The 14,408-nt window shown below is 40.0% G+C and overlaps 1 protein-coding gene across 1 annotated transcript in view; it reads left to right on the top strand.

The window, feature by feature from the left end:
* Positions 1-13,398, top strand: part of spata4 (spermatogenesis associated 4) — a 31,670-nt gene extending 18,272 nt beyond the window's left edge. Inside the window, exons 4-6 of the mRNA XM_060833910.1 lie at positions 2,410-2,630; positions 10,543-10,656; positions 13,270-13,398. Of these exons, the coding sequence (XP_060689893.1) occupies positions 2,410-2,630; positions 10,543-10,656; positions 13,270-13,388 (454 nt within the window). The 3' untranslated portion in view covers positions 13,389-13,398. The remainder of the gene's footprint in view (positions 1-2,409; positions 2,631-10,542; positions 10,657-13,269) is intronic.
* Positions 13,399-14,408: the final 1,010 nt, after the last annotated feature.

The following is a 14,408-nucleotide window of genomic DNA, read 5'->3' as shown; positions in this document are numbered from 1 at the left end:
CTTTTTTCCAGGTCATTTTTTGAGACCCCTTATGGAATCTGCCTCCATCACTTTCCCAGGCGGCACGTTCCAAATCCTAACAGCTCTGAGTAAAGACATTTCTCCTCACCTCATTCCTAGCTCTCTTGCTGATAATTTTGAAACTGTGACTCCTAGGGACTGACGCACCAACTTGTATAAAAAGGATATCCTTCTTTACGCTGCCAAAATTGTTCATAATTTTGAACACCTCAATAAGGTTACTTCTTAATTTTCTCTGCTCCAAGGACTCATGTTGAGGAGTCACTGAATCAACTACATAGTGATATTAACTAAAAGATGAAAGACTTAGCAGCAATAGGTTTGTTCAATATATTGCTTCAGTTGTGTGACACTGTGATCTTTTGCTATAAATTTTGTGACCTACAATCCTGCTCCACAGCCACCTGATGAAGGAGCAGTGCTCCGAAAGCTAGAACTTCCAAATAATCCTGTTGGATTAGATTAGATTACTTACAGTGTGGAAACAGGCCCTTATGCCCAACAAGTCCACACCGACCCGCCGAAGCACAACCTACCCATACCCCTACATTTACTCCTTACCTAACACTACGGCAAATTTAGCATGGCCAATTCACCTGGCACAGACATCTTTGAACTGTCGGAGGAAACCGGAGCGCCCGGAGGAAACCCACGCAGACACGGGGAGAGCGTGAGGCGGGAATTGAACCCAGGTCTCTGGCACTGTGAGGCAGCAGTGCTAACCACTGTGCCGCCCACCGATTATAACCTGGTGTTGTGCATTTTTTAACTTTGTCCACCCCAGTCCAACCTCTTAATCTTCTCTGGTCCAAGAAGAATAAGCTCAATCTCTCTAATCTTTCTTTATATCTAAAATCTTCATTCCTGGTATCATTCTAGGGAATCTCCTTTGAACTCACTCCAGGGCTGTAATATCCTTCCTTTCATGAGGTGCTCAGAACTGATTACAATACTCCAAATTTGGTCTGACCAATGATTTGTAGAGAGATAACATCACTTTCTTGCTTTTATACTCTCTGCCTGTATTTATAAACCCAAAGAGCCTAGGAGTTACCTGAACAATTTTTTCATTTTGCCTGGCCACCTTCAGAGAATTATGCACATAAACTTCAAGGTCTCTTTGCTCCTATATCTCCTCAAAGTTGTAACATTGAGACTGTGTTGTCTCTTTGTGTTTCTTCTACCAAAATGCATTACCTCACATTTCTCTGCGTTGAAATTTGTTTGCCAGGTGTCTACCCATTTTGCCAACATGTCAATGTCCCTCTGAAGCAGCTTGCCATCATCCTCACAATTCACTATTCTCCTTATGTTAGTATCATCTGCAAATTTAGAGTGTGTTCCCTCTATATCCATCTCCAAATCATTTATATTAATCAATAAAAGGAAGAGTCCGAACACCAATCCCTGGGAAGTACCACTTTCAACTGAACTCCAATCTGAGAAATGCCTATCTGTGCTTACCCTCTGTTTCCTATTTTTTAGCCAACTTCTAATTCATGTTGCCAATAACTCATCAATCTCAAGCATTTCTAATTTGCTAATCAAACTATCATGCGGCATTGTTTCAAATGCTTTCTGAAAGTTGAAATATGCAACATTCATAGATCTACCCTCATCCCCCACCTGTGTCACCTCTTCAAATAACTCAACTATAATTGTTGAATACGATCTGCCCTTGACAAAGCCATGTTAACTGACCAGTATTAACTGATGAGGTTGAAACTAAAATGTGGGCAAAAAAAAATTCACCTATTTCTAACATTGTTCAGGTAAGACCATAACAAGGCCAGTTAGGCTAGCAACCGCTTCTTCACCCCAGCTATTTGAATTGAATTGAAGGCACGGTGAAATACAGCACATCAGAGTTAAGTAGCATAGATAGTAAGTAATAGGTAAACAGCGGCAAAAACAAAAACACAGATACAGATGAATGTTAAGAGTTTGTGAGTCCATTCAGTATTCTAATGACAGTAGGGTAGAAACTGTTTTGAAACTGGCTGGTGCGTGTGTTTAGGCTCCTATACCTTCTCCCCGATGGTAGAGGTTGCAGAAAAACATTGCCAGGGTGGGATGGATCTTTGAGAATGCTGGTGGCTTTTCCCTGACAACGGGTCTGATAGCTGGATTGTATAGATGGAAAGTTGGCCTTTGTGATTATCCGGGCTGAGTTCACCACTCTCTGTAACCGTCTCCAATCTTGAGTGGTACAGTTGCCACACCAGGTAATGATACATCCAGACAGAATTCTCTTGATGGCGCACCTGTAAAAATTTGCAAAGGTATTCATCGTCATGCCAAATTTCCTCAGCTGCCTGAGGAAGAAGAGATGTCTTTGGGCCTTTGTACTTCACCATATCCTAACAATGAAATTTTGTTTGCATTTAGAGCAAAGCTCATCCTTGATGATGAAATGAACTTTATGGACAATGGCTACCAGCTAAAGCTGCCTTTGATTGCCCGGGCAACTGCCACCAATGCTATTCGCACCAACTTGACATTAACTGAGCTACTGGAAAACCCTGACATCTTCACATGCAGTCAGAAAGCTCTGGATATTGTCAACATGCATTTGCAACACAGACAACTAGCAAGGCTAGAACATCCAAGTGAGTAAGCAGTCAAAACCCAAATCTATCTGCTTAAGTCCATTCAAAATATTTTAAGTGGAAAATAGCCTAATGTATATATTTAGAAATAACACAATTTAATTTCCACCAAATTTTACCCACACTAACATTCTGTCTGTATTTGTCGTAATGTATTTTATATGTTGCAATATAGCTTAAGGTGAACCTTCATTTGTTGTGGATTCCCTACCATGCATTATTCAGTTTGTCTGGCCAACTAACAATAAGTTATTAATTAAAACAGAAATGATGAGAAGTAAATAGGTGCATCAACATGACAAGAAAATGGAGCCATTTGGCTCATCATCTCTGTGCATCCCATAAAAGGAAAGATACTTGAACATTTTAAGGAGAGATCAGAACTATCTCTTTGCGGACAGTTAATGACAGTTTTAGTGTTATGTGTAATGATACTATGGCTTTAAGAAATGTGTTTTGTCCTGGCTCTTTCATGAAGAGAGGTTGAGACAGAAGTGAGGAGCGATCTATTCTAGATAGACCAGGGAAACCCAGTGGATGTGGTCTATCTAGACTTCCAAAAGACCTTTGATAAGGTACCGCACGGGAGACTGCTGAGCAAGGTGAGGGCCCATGGTGTTCGAGGTGAGCTACTGGGATGGATTGAGGATTGGCTGTCTGACAGAAGGCAGAGAGTTGGGATAAAAGGTTCTTTTTCAGAATGGCAGCCAGTGAGAGCGGTGTCCCGCAGGGTTCAGTGTTGGGGCCACAGCTGTTCGCATTATATATTAATGATCTGGATGAAGGGACTGGGGGCATTCTAGCGAAGTTTGCAGATGATACGAGTTAGGTGGACAGGCAGGTAGTACTGAGGATGTGGGGAGGCTACAGAAGGACCTAGACAGTTTGGGAGAGTGGTCCAGGAAATGGCTGATGGAATTCAACGTGAGCAAATGCGAGGTCTTGCAGTTTGGCAAAAAAAAAAGCATAGACTACTTTCTAAACGGTGAGAAAATTCATAAAGCCCAAGTACAAAGGGATCTGGGAGTGCTAGTCGAGGATTCTCTAAAGGTAAACATGCAGGTTGAGTCCGAGATTAAGAAAGCGAATGCAATGTTATCACTTATCTCAAGAGGGTTGGAATATAAGAGCACCGTTGTGCTACTGAGACTGTATAAAGCTCTGGTTAGGCCCCATTTGGAGTGCTGTGTCCAGTTTTGGTCCCCACACCTCAGGAAGGACATACTGGCACTGGAACGTGTCCAGTGGAGATTCACACGGATGATACATGGAATGGTTGGTCTAACATATGAGAAACGGCTGGGATTGTATTTATTGGAGTTTAGAAGATTAAGGGGAGACTTAATAGAGACGTACAAGATAATACATGGCTTGGAAAGGGTGGATGCTAGGAAGTTGTTTCCGTTAGGCAAGGAGACTAGGACCCGTGGACAGAGCCTTAAAATTAGAGGGGGTAAATTCAGAACAGAAATGTGGAGACATTTCTTCAGCCAGAGAGTGGTGGGCCTGTGGAATTCATTGCCACGGAGTGCAGTGGATGCCGGGACGCTAAATGTCTTCAAGGCAGATATTGATAATTCCTCGAGACAACAAGAATCTAAGGGCTACGGGGAGAATGCGGGTGAGTGAAGTTGAAATGCCCATCAGCCATGATTGAATGGTGGAGTGGACTCGATGGTCTGAATGGCCTTACTTCCACTCCTATGTCTTATGGTCTTATTCCAAGCCAATAAAGTAAATAGCTTGTGAGACCTTGCGTATTTTAAAACAAAGATTAGAACAATGGAAGTAGCATAAATGGGTGGAATTAGACTCCCACAGAAGCAGAATTTTAGTTTAGCTTGCAGTTCTATGACTCTAGGTGCTAGGGTTTGAAGCTGGCTGTGAAAGTGTCTCCCTGCCACAGCAAAAAGCAACATTTTCTCTTGATGTTCTTTTCTCCTGCAATAGATAGACATTACATGTGTGACAATCTGTTTTACTGAATTTGCCTTTGCCTAGGGTATTTATGGGATGTTACTATATAGGAACAGTTTCTGTTCAGTGGATAAATAATCTACTATTCTGTTAAGTTTTCTCACTGAGTTAGAATTAAACCAATTCTCCTTTCTTTTGTGTATAATTTAACTGGAGAGTAAGTGTAAAATGTGTTTTGCTTGAAGCTATGTAGTATAACAAATCGAACTGCATCTGGAACATAGCACCTTTAAATAAGCAAAAAGTTAGGATCTCAGCTTTATCCTTGATATATTTGAAGCAGGTTTGATCTGGTCCATAATACATGAAATGTATCAAAATACATCACAAGCGTATTATCAAATAAAAGCTGATATAAAACTAAAAGAAAGGAACCATTAGAGTTTGGTTTTGAGGAGCATTTTATTTTGTGTGTGTGTGTGTCACAAAGTTGGTCCCTTTTTTTTCTAAAAGCTGTTCCTTTTCTCAAGGATACTGTGACCTTGATTTTTTTCAGAGGGGTCATAAACCAGCTCCTGGTTCCAATCAGACTGGTTTAGTACAGAGATTAAAGGGCATTGAGAAGCCTTTTTGGCTATTTGTAAACAGCTGAGACTCAGGCCAAAGTGACATGTTTAATGAACGGGGAGTGATCAACTCTCTAGCTGAGCAGTTCACCCCAGAACTAGATAGGGTTTCAGCTGTGTGGAAACAGGCTCTCTCTCTTTCTGCCCTTCTAATTTCAACCTGTAAGCATCTGTTCCCTTTTTTTGACTTTTTTTCAGGGGGTTTGCTTATTAGGACTGTTGTGTATATTCAGAACAGCAAAATTAAGTTTAGTTTGGATAGACTGAGTTCTGTGGGGGTTCTTTATTCTGTTCTTTGTTTTTCATTGTGTAATTTTGTGAATAAATTTCTGTCTTGTTTAAAACCTAGTAGTCAACCTCGCTAACTTACTCTGGGTAATTTTCACCACGCTTACTGAAACAAATTGCAAAATTGCCTGCTCAAGAATGTTTTGAGTGGTCTGGCTTAGTCCATAATAGCGTGTCTCCGGTGTGAAGTGTTCTTTGAGAACACCCAGCAGAAAGGCAAAGTATAGAAAAGGAACCTGAGAAAGGAATACCAACAACTCAAGGCTCAGCATGAATTCCACCTCCCAGAAACACCTGTGTTCTGAAAAATTGGCTCTAGCATTGAGCTCATCAGCCACACAAGGACCCACAGAATTTCCTAGATGGACAGTTACATTCATCAGATTATACTCATTAGCGAGTGATTGCCAGTGACAATGTTGGTGGGTGGGTGTGTGTGTGTTTTTGAGGTGGACGAGGTGGGGTGGTGGTGAGTGTTGGATATTTTGAGGGGGCCAATTCCAGAGCATAGGGCCCTGGGAGAACATAAGAAATAGAAACAGTAGTAGGTTATTTAAATCTTCGTGCCTGCCCTGCTATTCTATAAGATCATAGCTCATCAACCCTAGGCCTCAATTCCTGTTTAGTGCCAGCTTGTTAAAGCACTCAACTCCTCGATAATTCACAAATCGATCTGTAGCTCTTGAGAATAGATAATTCCAGGTGTTCTCTACCCTCTGAAAGAAAAAATTCTTTTGCTTCTCAGTTTTAAATGAGTGTCCCTTATTTTGTAATCATGTCCTGAAGTATGAGATTCCCCCACTAGCGAAAACAGCTTTTCAATATCCAACCTATCAAACCCTCTCAGAACTTTATATGTTTCAATAAGATCGTCCTTATTCTTCTAAAGTGTGTGAACCTGTTTAGCTGTTCTTGATAGTCCACTCTTCCTTTTAGAAAGCAGCCGAGTGAATCTCTTTTGAATTGTCTCCAATACTAATGTACTTTATCTTAACTAAGAGGACCTGAACTATGCACAGTACTCCAGGCGCAGTCTCACCAACACCTTGTACAGTTGTAAAATTGTCTTATTTTGAACTTGAACCCATTAATAACAAAAGCCAAAATTCCATTTGCTTTCTTAATTACCGGCTGCACCTTCATGCACAAGAACATGTAGATCCTTCTGTGCTGCACATTTTTTGCAGTCTCTCTCATAGACTGTCGTTTTTTCCTTCCTACCAAAGTGTATGAAGTCATGCATTAAGCTGTATCCGCCAAAGTTTCGCTGTCTCACTTAACCTTCATAGAATCACTGCAAATTCCTTGTCTTCATCATAACCATACCCTCCACCTACATTTGCGTCAACCCCCAATTTGGATACATTGCACTCTGCGGCCTTCTCCAACTCATTGATACAAATAGTAAATAATTGAAGCCTTATGACTGTTTCTTATGACACACTATTAGTAACATCATTGATACCTAAATGAGACCTATTACTTCTGACTGTCTTCTGTGTGTTACAGATCCTCCATTTATGCTAAGATGTTACCCCCAGTACCATGAGCTTGTATCTTGTGCAATGTTCTTTTATGTGGCAACATAATGCCTTCTGGAAATCCAAGTACACTTCACCTATTTGATCTCCTTTATAACCTCTGCTTGTATCCTCAAAGAACTCTTAGAAAAGCTATCGTCATAGAGTCATACAGCATTGCAACAGCCCCTTCGGCCAACGAAGCCTACGCTAACCAACAACCACCAAACTATACTAAGCCCACTTTCCCTGCATTTGGCCGACAACTTACTATGCATCATCCAGATGCTTCTTCAATGTTATGATAGTCTCCGCCACCCTCTCAGGCAGGGTGTTTCATAATTTGTCATGTATGACATCCCTTTCATAAAATCATATCGAATCTGTATGTTTGCATTAAGTGTTTCTAAATGTTGCTATTTGTTCGTTAATAATGGATTCAAACATTTTCCCAAAGACAGATGTTAGGCTAACTTATAGTTTTCTGCTTACTCTCAGTCCCCGCTTGAACAGAAGTGTCGTATTCATGTTTATCCAATCTACTGGAACGCTTCCAGAATCCAGATTCCCCATCCTCAATAATGGGGAATCCCAGCACCTAAGTGCAAAAGATAAGACCAAACATTTGCAACAAGCTTTGGCCAGAAGTTTCAAGTGCATGATCCATCTTGGCCTCCCCAGAATTACAAATGCCAGTCTTCAGCCAAATCAATTAACTCTGCATTATGTAAAATAATGCCTGATACTGGAAAGGCTAGTTGTCCTGACAAAATTCTGACAATACTGAAGACTAATGCTCCAGAGCTTCCTGCATACCTAGCCAAACTATTCCAGCACATCTACAGCACTACCATCTACTTAACAAGGCGGGGGAAGATTACTGAGCTACTCCTGTGCACTAAAAGAAGAACAAATCTACTCTTGCCAATTTCCAATCCAGTCTAATTTCAGTCATCAATAAAGTGATGTCCAGAGGTCATCAACAATCCTATGATGCAACACCTGCTTAATAATTTGCTCATTGACATCCAGTTTGGGTTCTGCCAGGGTCACTCAGTACCTGATCTTTACAACCTTAGTTCAAGCATTGTTAAAAAAACTGATTTCAGAGATGAGTTGACAGTGATTGCTCTTGACATCAAAGCTGCATGTGACTCAGTGATATCAAGGAGCCCTTGAGTTATTGGCATTCAGGGGGAAAACTTGCTGTCGGATTGAGTCATACCTGGCACGTAAGAAGATGGTTATTATGGTTGGAAATCAATCATCTCAGCTGCACGACATCTCTGCAGGAGTTCCTCAGGGTAAGTTCCTTGGCCCAGCCATTATCAACTGCTTCACCAGTACCTTTCCTCCTTCACAAGCTTGGATGATCACTAATGATTGCAAATGTTCAGCACCATTCAAGACTCCTCAGATAATAAGCACTCCCTGTCTAAATTTAGCAAGACCTTACAACATCCAGACTTAGGTTGACAAGTGACATATGCACACATAAATGACAAGCAAGTATCTTCCTCAATAAGATTAGATTAGATTTTTTTTAGACTAGATTACTTACAGTGTGGAAACAGACCCTTCGGCCCAACAAGTCCACACCAACCTGCTGAAGTGCATCCCACCCATACCCCTTCACCTTACACCACGGGCAATTTAGCATGGCCAATTCACCTGACCTGCACACCTTTGGACTGTGGGAGGAAACCCACACAGAAACGGGGAGAATGTGTAAACTCCATACAGTCAGTCGCCTGAGGTGGGAATTGGTCCCGGGTCTCTGGCGCTGTGAGGCAGCAGTGCTAACCACCGTGCTGCCCAAGAGAGAATCTTAACTATTGTCACTTGAAAATGGCAATACCACCACTGAATCTCCCACTGTCAACATCCTGGGGGCTACCATTGACCAGAAACTGTTCAGAGACTACTATATATTGTGTGGCTACAAGAGCAGTTCAGAGTAACTCGCCAACTGACCTCCCAAAGCTTTTCTATCATCTACAAGGCACAGGTCAGGAGTGCGATGGAATCTCCCCACTTACTGGATGAATACACCTCCTGCAACACTCAAAGCAGTGCCCTTGAATGGTACTACTTCCACAGACATTTGCTCTTTCCACCACAGCTTTGTTGTGGAAGCTGTGTACCACATGCAAGACCCACTACAGTAATTCACCAACACTCCTTTAGACAGCATCTTCCGGTTCACAACCACTACCATCTGGAAGGAAAAGGGCAGCAAATACATGAAATCACAAGTGATTGCAAGTTCATTGCTGATCCACTCAGAATCCTGACTTGAAAAAATATCACCAATCCTTCAGTGACATGAGGTCAAATACTGGAACTCTCTCCCTTAGCGCATTGTGAATCTGTATACAGCACATGGACTGCAGTGGGTCAAGAAAGCAGCTCACCACCATCTTCTCAAGACAGCTAGGGAAAGGCAAAAAAAGTACTGGTCCAGCTAGTGGTGCTTACATCCCATGAGTGAAATTAAAAAACTGAAATTACCAATATACTGTCTGGATATTGTTTACCTCCATCTATTAATCTGTCTATTGTGAATATTTGAAACAGAAAATATGGTTTCCAAGAATGTAAGTATCAGAAACAAATTAAGCTTTAGAAATCTTACATCATTAGCAGACTGAATGTTTAGAATAGTCACATGATATTCCTTTTAGTGTCACTTTAGAATAGATTTGACTTGATTAGAATTACTGGATCAATGTCATTTAATTAATGATCAGGCACAAAAATTTAGGAGAAGCATGTTAACTTTCCATATGATAATGCTGTTCAGTGTATATCTGGTTCTGTTTGAAGGACACTGCCTTCAATAAAAATACTAGTGTGTTTTTTTTGTATTTGAAAGTAATTTCAACTGCAAACGATTTGGTTCAGTGCTATTTGTATGTGGTTTTCAATAACAAAAGAAATTGCCGAACAGTCATTTCACGAAGACTACTTCATCATCCAGACGAGAATTAGCGGTTAATCCTGGGGATTAAAACCTTTCCAGGTCTTGACATATGACTTCACACACTGGGCAATCTGATTTCATCCTTTGTTAAAATTAGAGCCAATGTTAGAACATTGAGCGTTGCTGTGTATTGATTTACTGATAAGCTAGTCACCTATTGGGTCAGTATGAATAGTCACTACACTGGCTCGAGATGTTTCGTTGGGTCCTTTTCTAGACGGTGTAAAGTGACACATGGATTGCAGTTGTTTTGATTTCTGGTCTACTACATTCCTATGTAACTGTGTTATTGGATTTGGGCACACAATCTGGAGCAATGTTGAGACTGCTTTTTTTCTTTTTCTAAATACATGTCACTTTACAATAAATACACAATCCCTAATTAAGAAGCATTACTTCATTGACATTTTGGTGGAACAGATGGTAACTTTGGCAGAATTTGCCTTTTTAGCAAAGATTGTCATAACTTCCTTTTAAATGAGCTAGTTTTTTCTCCATAAAGGCAAAAATTATAACTATCATTTGTCAATCTTTCAGAATGTACCTTTATTGATTTGAAGTGTTGATTCTTTTAAAAGAACGCTATAATTTGAAGCCCACGTTGGGGGAGAAAGCAACCAGACTTCCACTCCCTCAATATCAGTATGAGTGTTTGTATCCTGACAGCAAAAGAACAGAAATGGCCGAATCAAGTAAGATCATACTCTCCTATTTTTATCTCACTCTGAAAATTGATTCCTGCAGTCCTGAGGTCGTAAAACTTTATTCTATATGCTTTTCGTATTCTATGTTATTTTTAATAGAAAACTTGATTCACTCCAACATTTTCCAGTTTGTTCTGAAGTCAACTCTTTGGTATCCTTGTTCTTCCCGAGTGAGCTGAAAGAGTTCTGTCTGCAAGTTGTTTGATTTTGAAGAAGACTCAAAGCAATCCTGATAAATGTTATCTGAAATTGAAACAGCCAAGACTTACCATTGCTACTGTTTTACACATTATGTCAAATGGCAATTTACAGAATACTTCATGTGTTTTTCTTGCATTCTATTAGGATTTCTTGCTAGATTAGTGATCTGTGTCATTTTACTAAGATTGTTGCAACATGGAAACAGACGGTCAAATCAAATCAGCCTTTCTACCTCTGAATTTGTAACACAGTATATTGTAAATCTTTCAAAATCCCTCAAAATTGAATCCTAGTGGTTCCTAATCAGACTTTTTGAACAATCAATCCCAGACTCTGAATAAATGCTACAGACCAGGTTTGTAGCTTAAACAAAAGATTCAACAATTTAAAAGCAACGTGGTAACTTTGACAGGGTGAAATTAAACAACCAAATAATATAATTGATATCTATTATGCCCAATAACCTTTATTTTCAACCCCATTTACACAAGACAGACAAAAGAAATACAGTTAAGAGATTAAAAAAACACTGGCCAAATTGCTGAGATGCTTTTCATGATGCATTGTTCCACAGACATGGATGGTTGTTTCCTGATTGATTTTCTGCAGACGTTGATCAGTGTCACCTTTTCAGTTCATTCTGAGGAGGTTTTGGTGATACCTGTCACTTAGTTTCTAATCTGTGAACTTCCATTAGTTGATAATGGAAGATTAGACAGGGAGCTTTCAAACCTTAATTATGTAGCATCAGCAGCCAAACCTCTCGCCACAGAACCCAATTCAAACCGTTTGACTATCATCTTCCCATCTAGACCTGCTGACATTAATTCCTGGGAAGTGACCTCATTAACATATTACTAACGTGGCAGGGAAATTGGTTGACTGGCAGGTGACAAAGTAGGGTTAATGATTAAGTACTCAAACTAGCAGGATGTGACCTGTGGTATCCAACAGGATCTACGTTAGGCCTCAATTATTCATATTAATTATTAATGACTTTGGATAATGGTAGAAAAGGTTATGTATCCAAATTTGCTGATGACACAAAGTTGGGCAGCATTGTAGATAGTGTAGATGATGGTGTAAAATTACATAGGGATATCCCTAGACTAAGTGAATGAGCAAAACTGTGGCAAATGGCATACAATGTAAGCAAGTGTGAGGTTTTCCATTTTAAACTGAAACAGAATAGATCTAGATGGTATGAAGTTAAATTTAGGGCTGTAAAAAGACACTTGGAGGTTCAGGTGCATAGATCTTTAAAATGTCATGAACAAGTGCAGAAAATAATCAAGGAAGCTGACCTCTAGAGGATTGGCATATCAGAATGCAGAAGTTATGCTGTAGCCATACAAAACCTGGATGAACCCCATTTGGAGTACTGAGAGGAAATCTGGACACCATACCTGAGGAAGGATATATTGCCCTTGGAAGGAATACAACTTTGGTTTATAAGACAGATGCCTAGACTTCAGGATAAGTTATGAGGAGAAATTAGGCAAGTTTTCTCTAGAATTTAGAGCGTTAAGAGTGATTTAATCAAAGTCTTCAAGATATTAACAGAACAAGACAGAGTCGATAAAGACAAACTATTTTCACCTCTAGAACTAAGGACTATTTCCTGACAGTGAAACATTAAACGTACTTCCCTAACCTCATACTGTTATGAGTTAGTGATAGTCATAGAGCACAGAAACAGACCCTTCAGTCAAACTCATTCATGCTGACCAAATTTCAAACTAAACTAGTCCCATTTACCTAAGTTCAGTCTATATCGTTCTGAACCTTGCCTATTCATGCAACTGCCCTAATGTCTTTTGAATGTTGTAACTGTACCTGCATCTACTACTTTCTTTGACAATTCATTCATGTGTGAACATCTTCTGTGTGAAAAATCTTTCTCCTCTCACCTTAAAAATATGCTACCTAATTTTGAACTCCGCCATCCTATTCACCTTATCTATGCCCCTCATAGTTTTATAAGCCTCTATAAGGTCACCCTTCAACCTATGCTCCAGGGGAAAAAAGTCCCAACCTATCCAGCCTCCACTTATAAGACTTAAGACCTCCAGATCCGGCAACATCTTTGTAAATCTATTCCGGACCCTCTCCAATTTCATAATATTGTTCCTAGAGCAAGTTGAGCAGAACTGTACACAGTACTCCAAAAGTGGTCTCACCAACATCCTTTACAACCTCAACATGACATCCCAACTCATTTACTCAGTAGTTTGAACAATGAAGACAAGTGTGGTAAATGCCTTCTTAACTACTCTGACTACCCGTGACGCAACTTCTATATTCTTAAAGTTTAAGTCTCGCTATGACTGTTTAATAATGTGTTAATTTTGGCAGGTTTAATATTGCTTTTCATATTTATTTTGTTCCGTCCTGTTTCAGAAATTACCCCACCAGAAATTCGGAGTAAGAGTAATGTTCTTTTCAAGGAGATCAATGTGAAACAAGTGGTTAGAGATTCACAGTCACTGTCTGCAAATCATCAAAATTGCAAGTTTTGACAGTAAAGAGGGTCTGAAATAGAGTTAATGATTGTCATATATGGTTCAATAATAAAGGTGAACTGTCTTATTTTAAAAGATGTATGTTAAACATATTAGTGTAGAATCATATGGAATGTTATTTTGCTTAATTAAATTTTATGATTAATTTGACTAAGACTGACATAGTACTTCAATTCTGGCAATACAAAAACTGTGTTATTTTATATGAAATAAGTTAAAAATCAAACAACACCAGGTTATAGTCCAATTGGTTTAATTGGAAGCACACTAGCTTTCGGAGTGACGCTCCTTCATCAGGTGAATTATATGAAATAAAACTCTTTACAGCCTTTGATGTCAGACAGCTTTTTAAAAGTGTCTTTACATTTTTTCACTCTCCCTTGAAAAGCCACACTTTTCAATTTGTATTTTGTCAACGCACAGTTCATCTTCAGTACCTCCCCCAGGTCAGTGGCTTTCATACTTGAACCTAAAATCAATCAGTCACTTAAGCAAAGGGTCATCATCTTACCTTCATCCAATACCGATATTCCAACCAATCTTGCAGGGTCAGCTTAGTGGTCATAAGAACTAGGAGCAGGAATGGGCAATTCGGCCCCTGGAGCCTGCTCCACAATTCAATCCGATCATCATCTCAGCCAATTCCACTTTCCCCTTAACCCTTTAATCCATAAAGGTTCAGAAAAGATTTACAAGGATGTTGCCAGGGTTGGAGGATTTGAGCTATAGGGAGAGGCTGAACAGGCAGGGGCTATTTTCCCTGGAACATCGGAGGCTGAGGGGTGACCTTGTAGAGGTTTACAAAATTATGAGGGGCATGGATAGGGTAAATAGGAAAAACCTTTTCCCTGGGGTCGAGGAGTCCTGAACTAGACGGCATAGGGGAAAGACATAAAACAGACCTAAGGTGCAGCTTTTTCACGCAGAGGGTGGTACGTGTATGGAATGAACTGCCAGAGGATGTGGTGGAGGCTGGTACAATTGCAACATTTAAGAGGCATTTGGATGGGTATATGA

This window comes from Hemiscyllium ocellatum, chromosome 2 (assembly GCF_020745735.1).
Source record: "Hemiscyllium ocellatum isolate sHemOce1 chromosome 2, sHemOce1.pat.X.cur, whole genome shotgun sequence".
In the NCBI taxonomy this organism is placed as follows: domain Eukaryota; kingdom Metazoa; phylum Chordata; class Chondrichthyes; order Orectolobiformes; family Hemiscylliidae; genus Hemiscyllium; species Hemiscyllium ocellatum.
The sequence above is the reverse complement of the archived record's forward strand: the minus strand, read 5'-3'. Positions and strand labels throughout refer to the sequence as shown.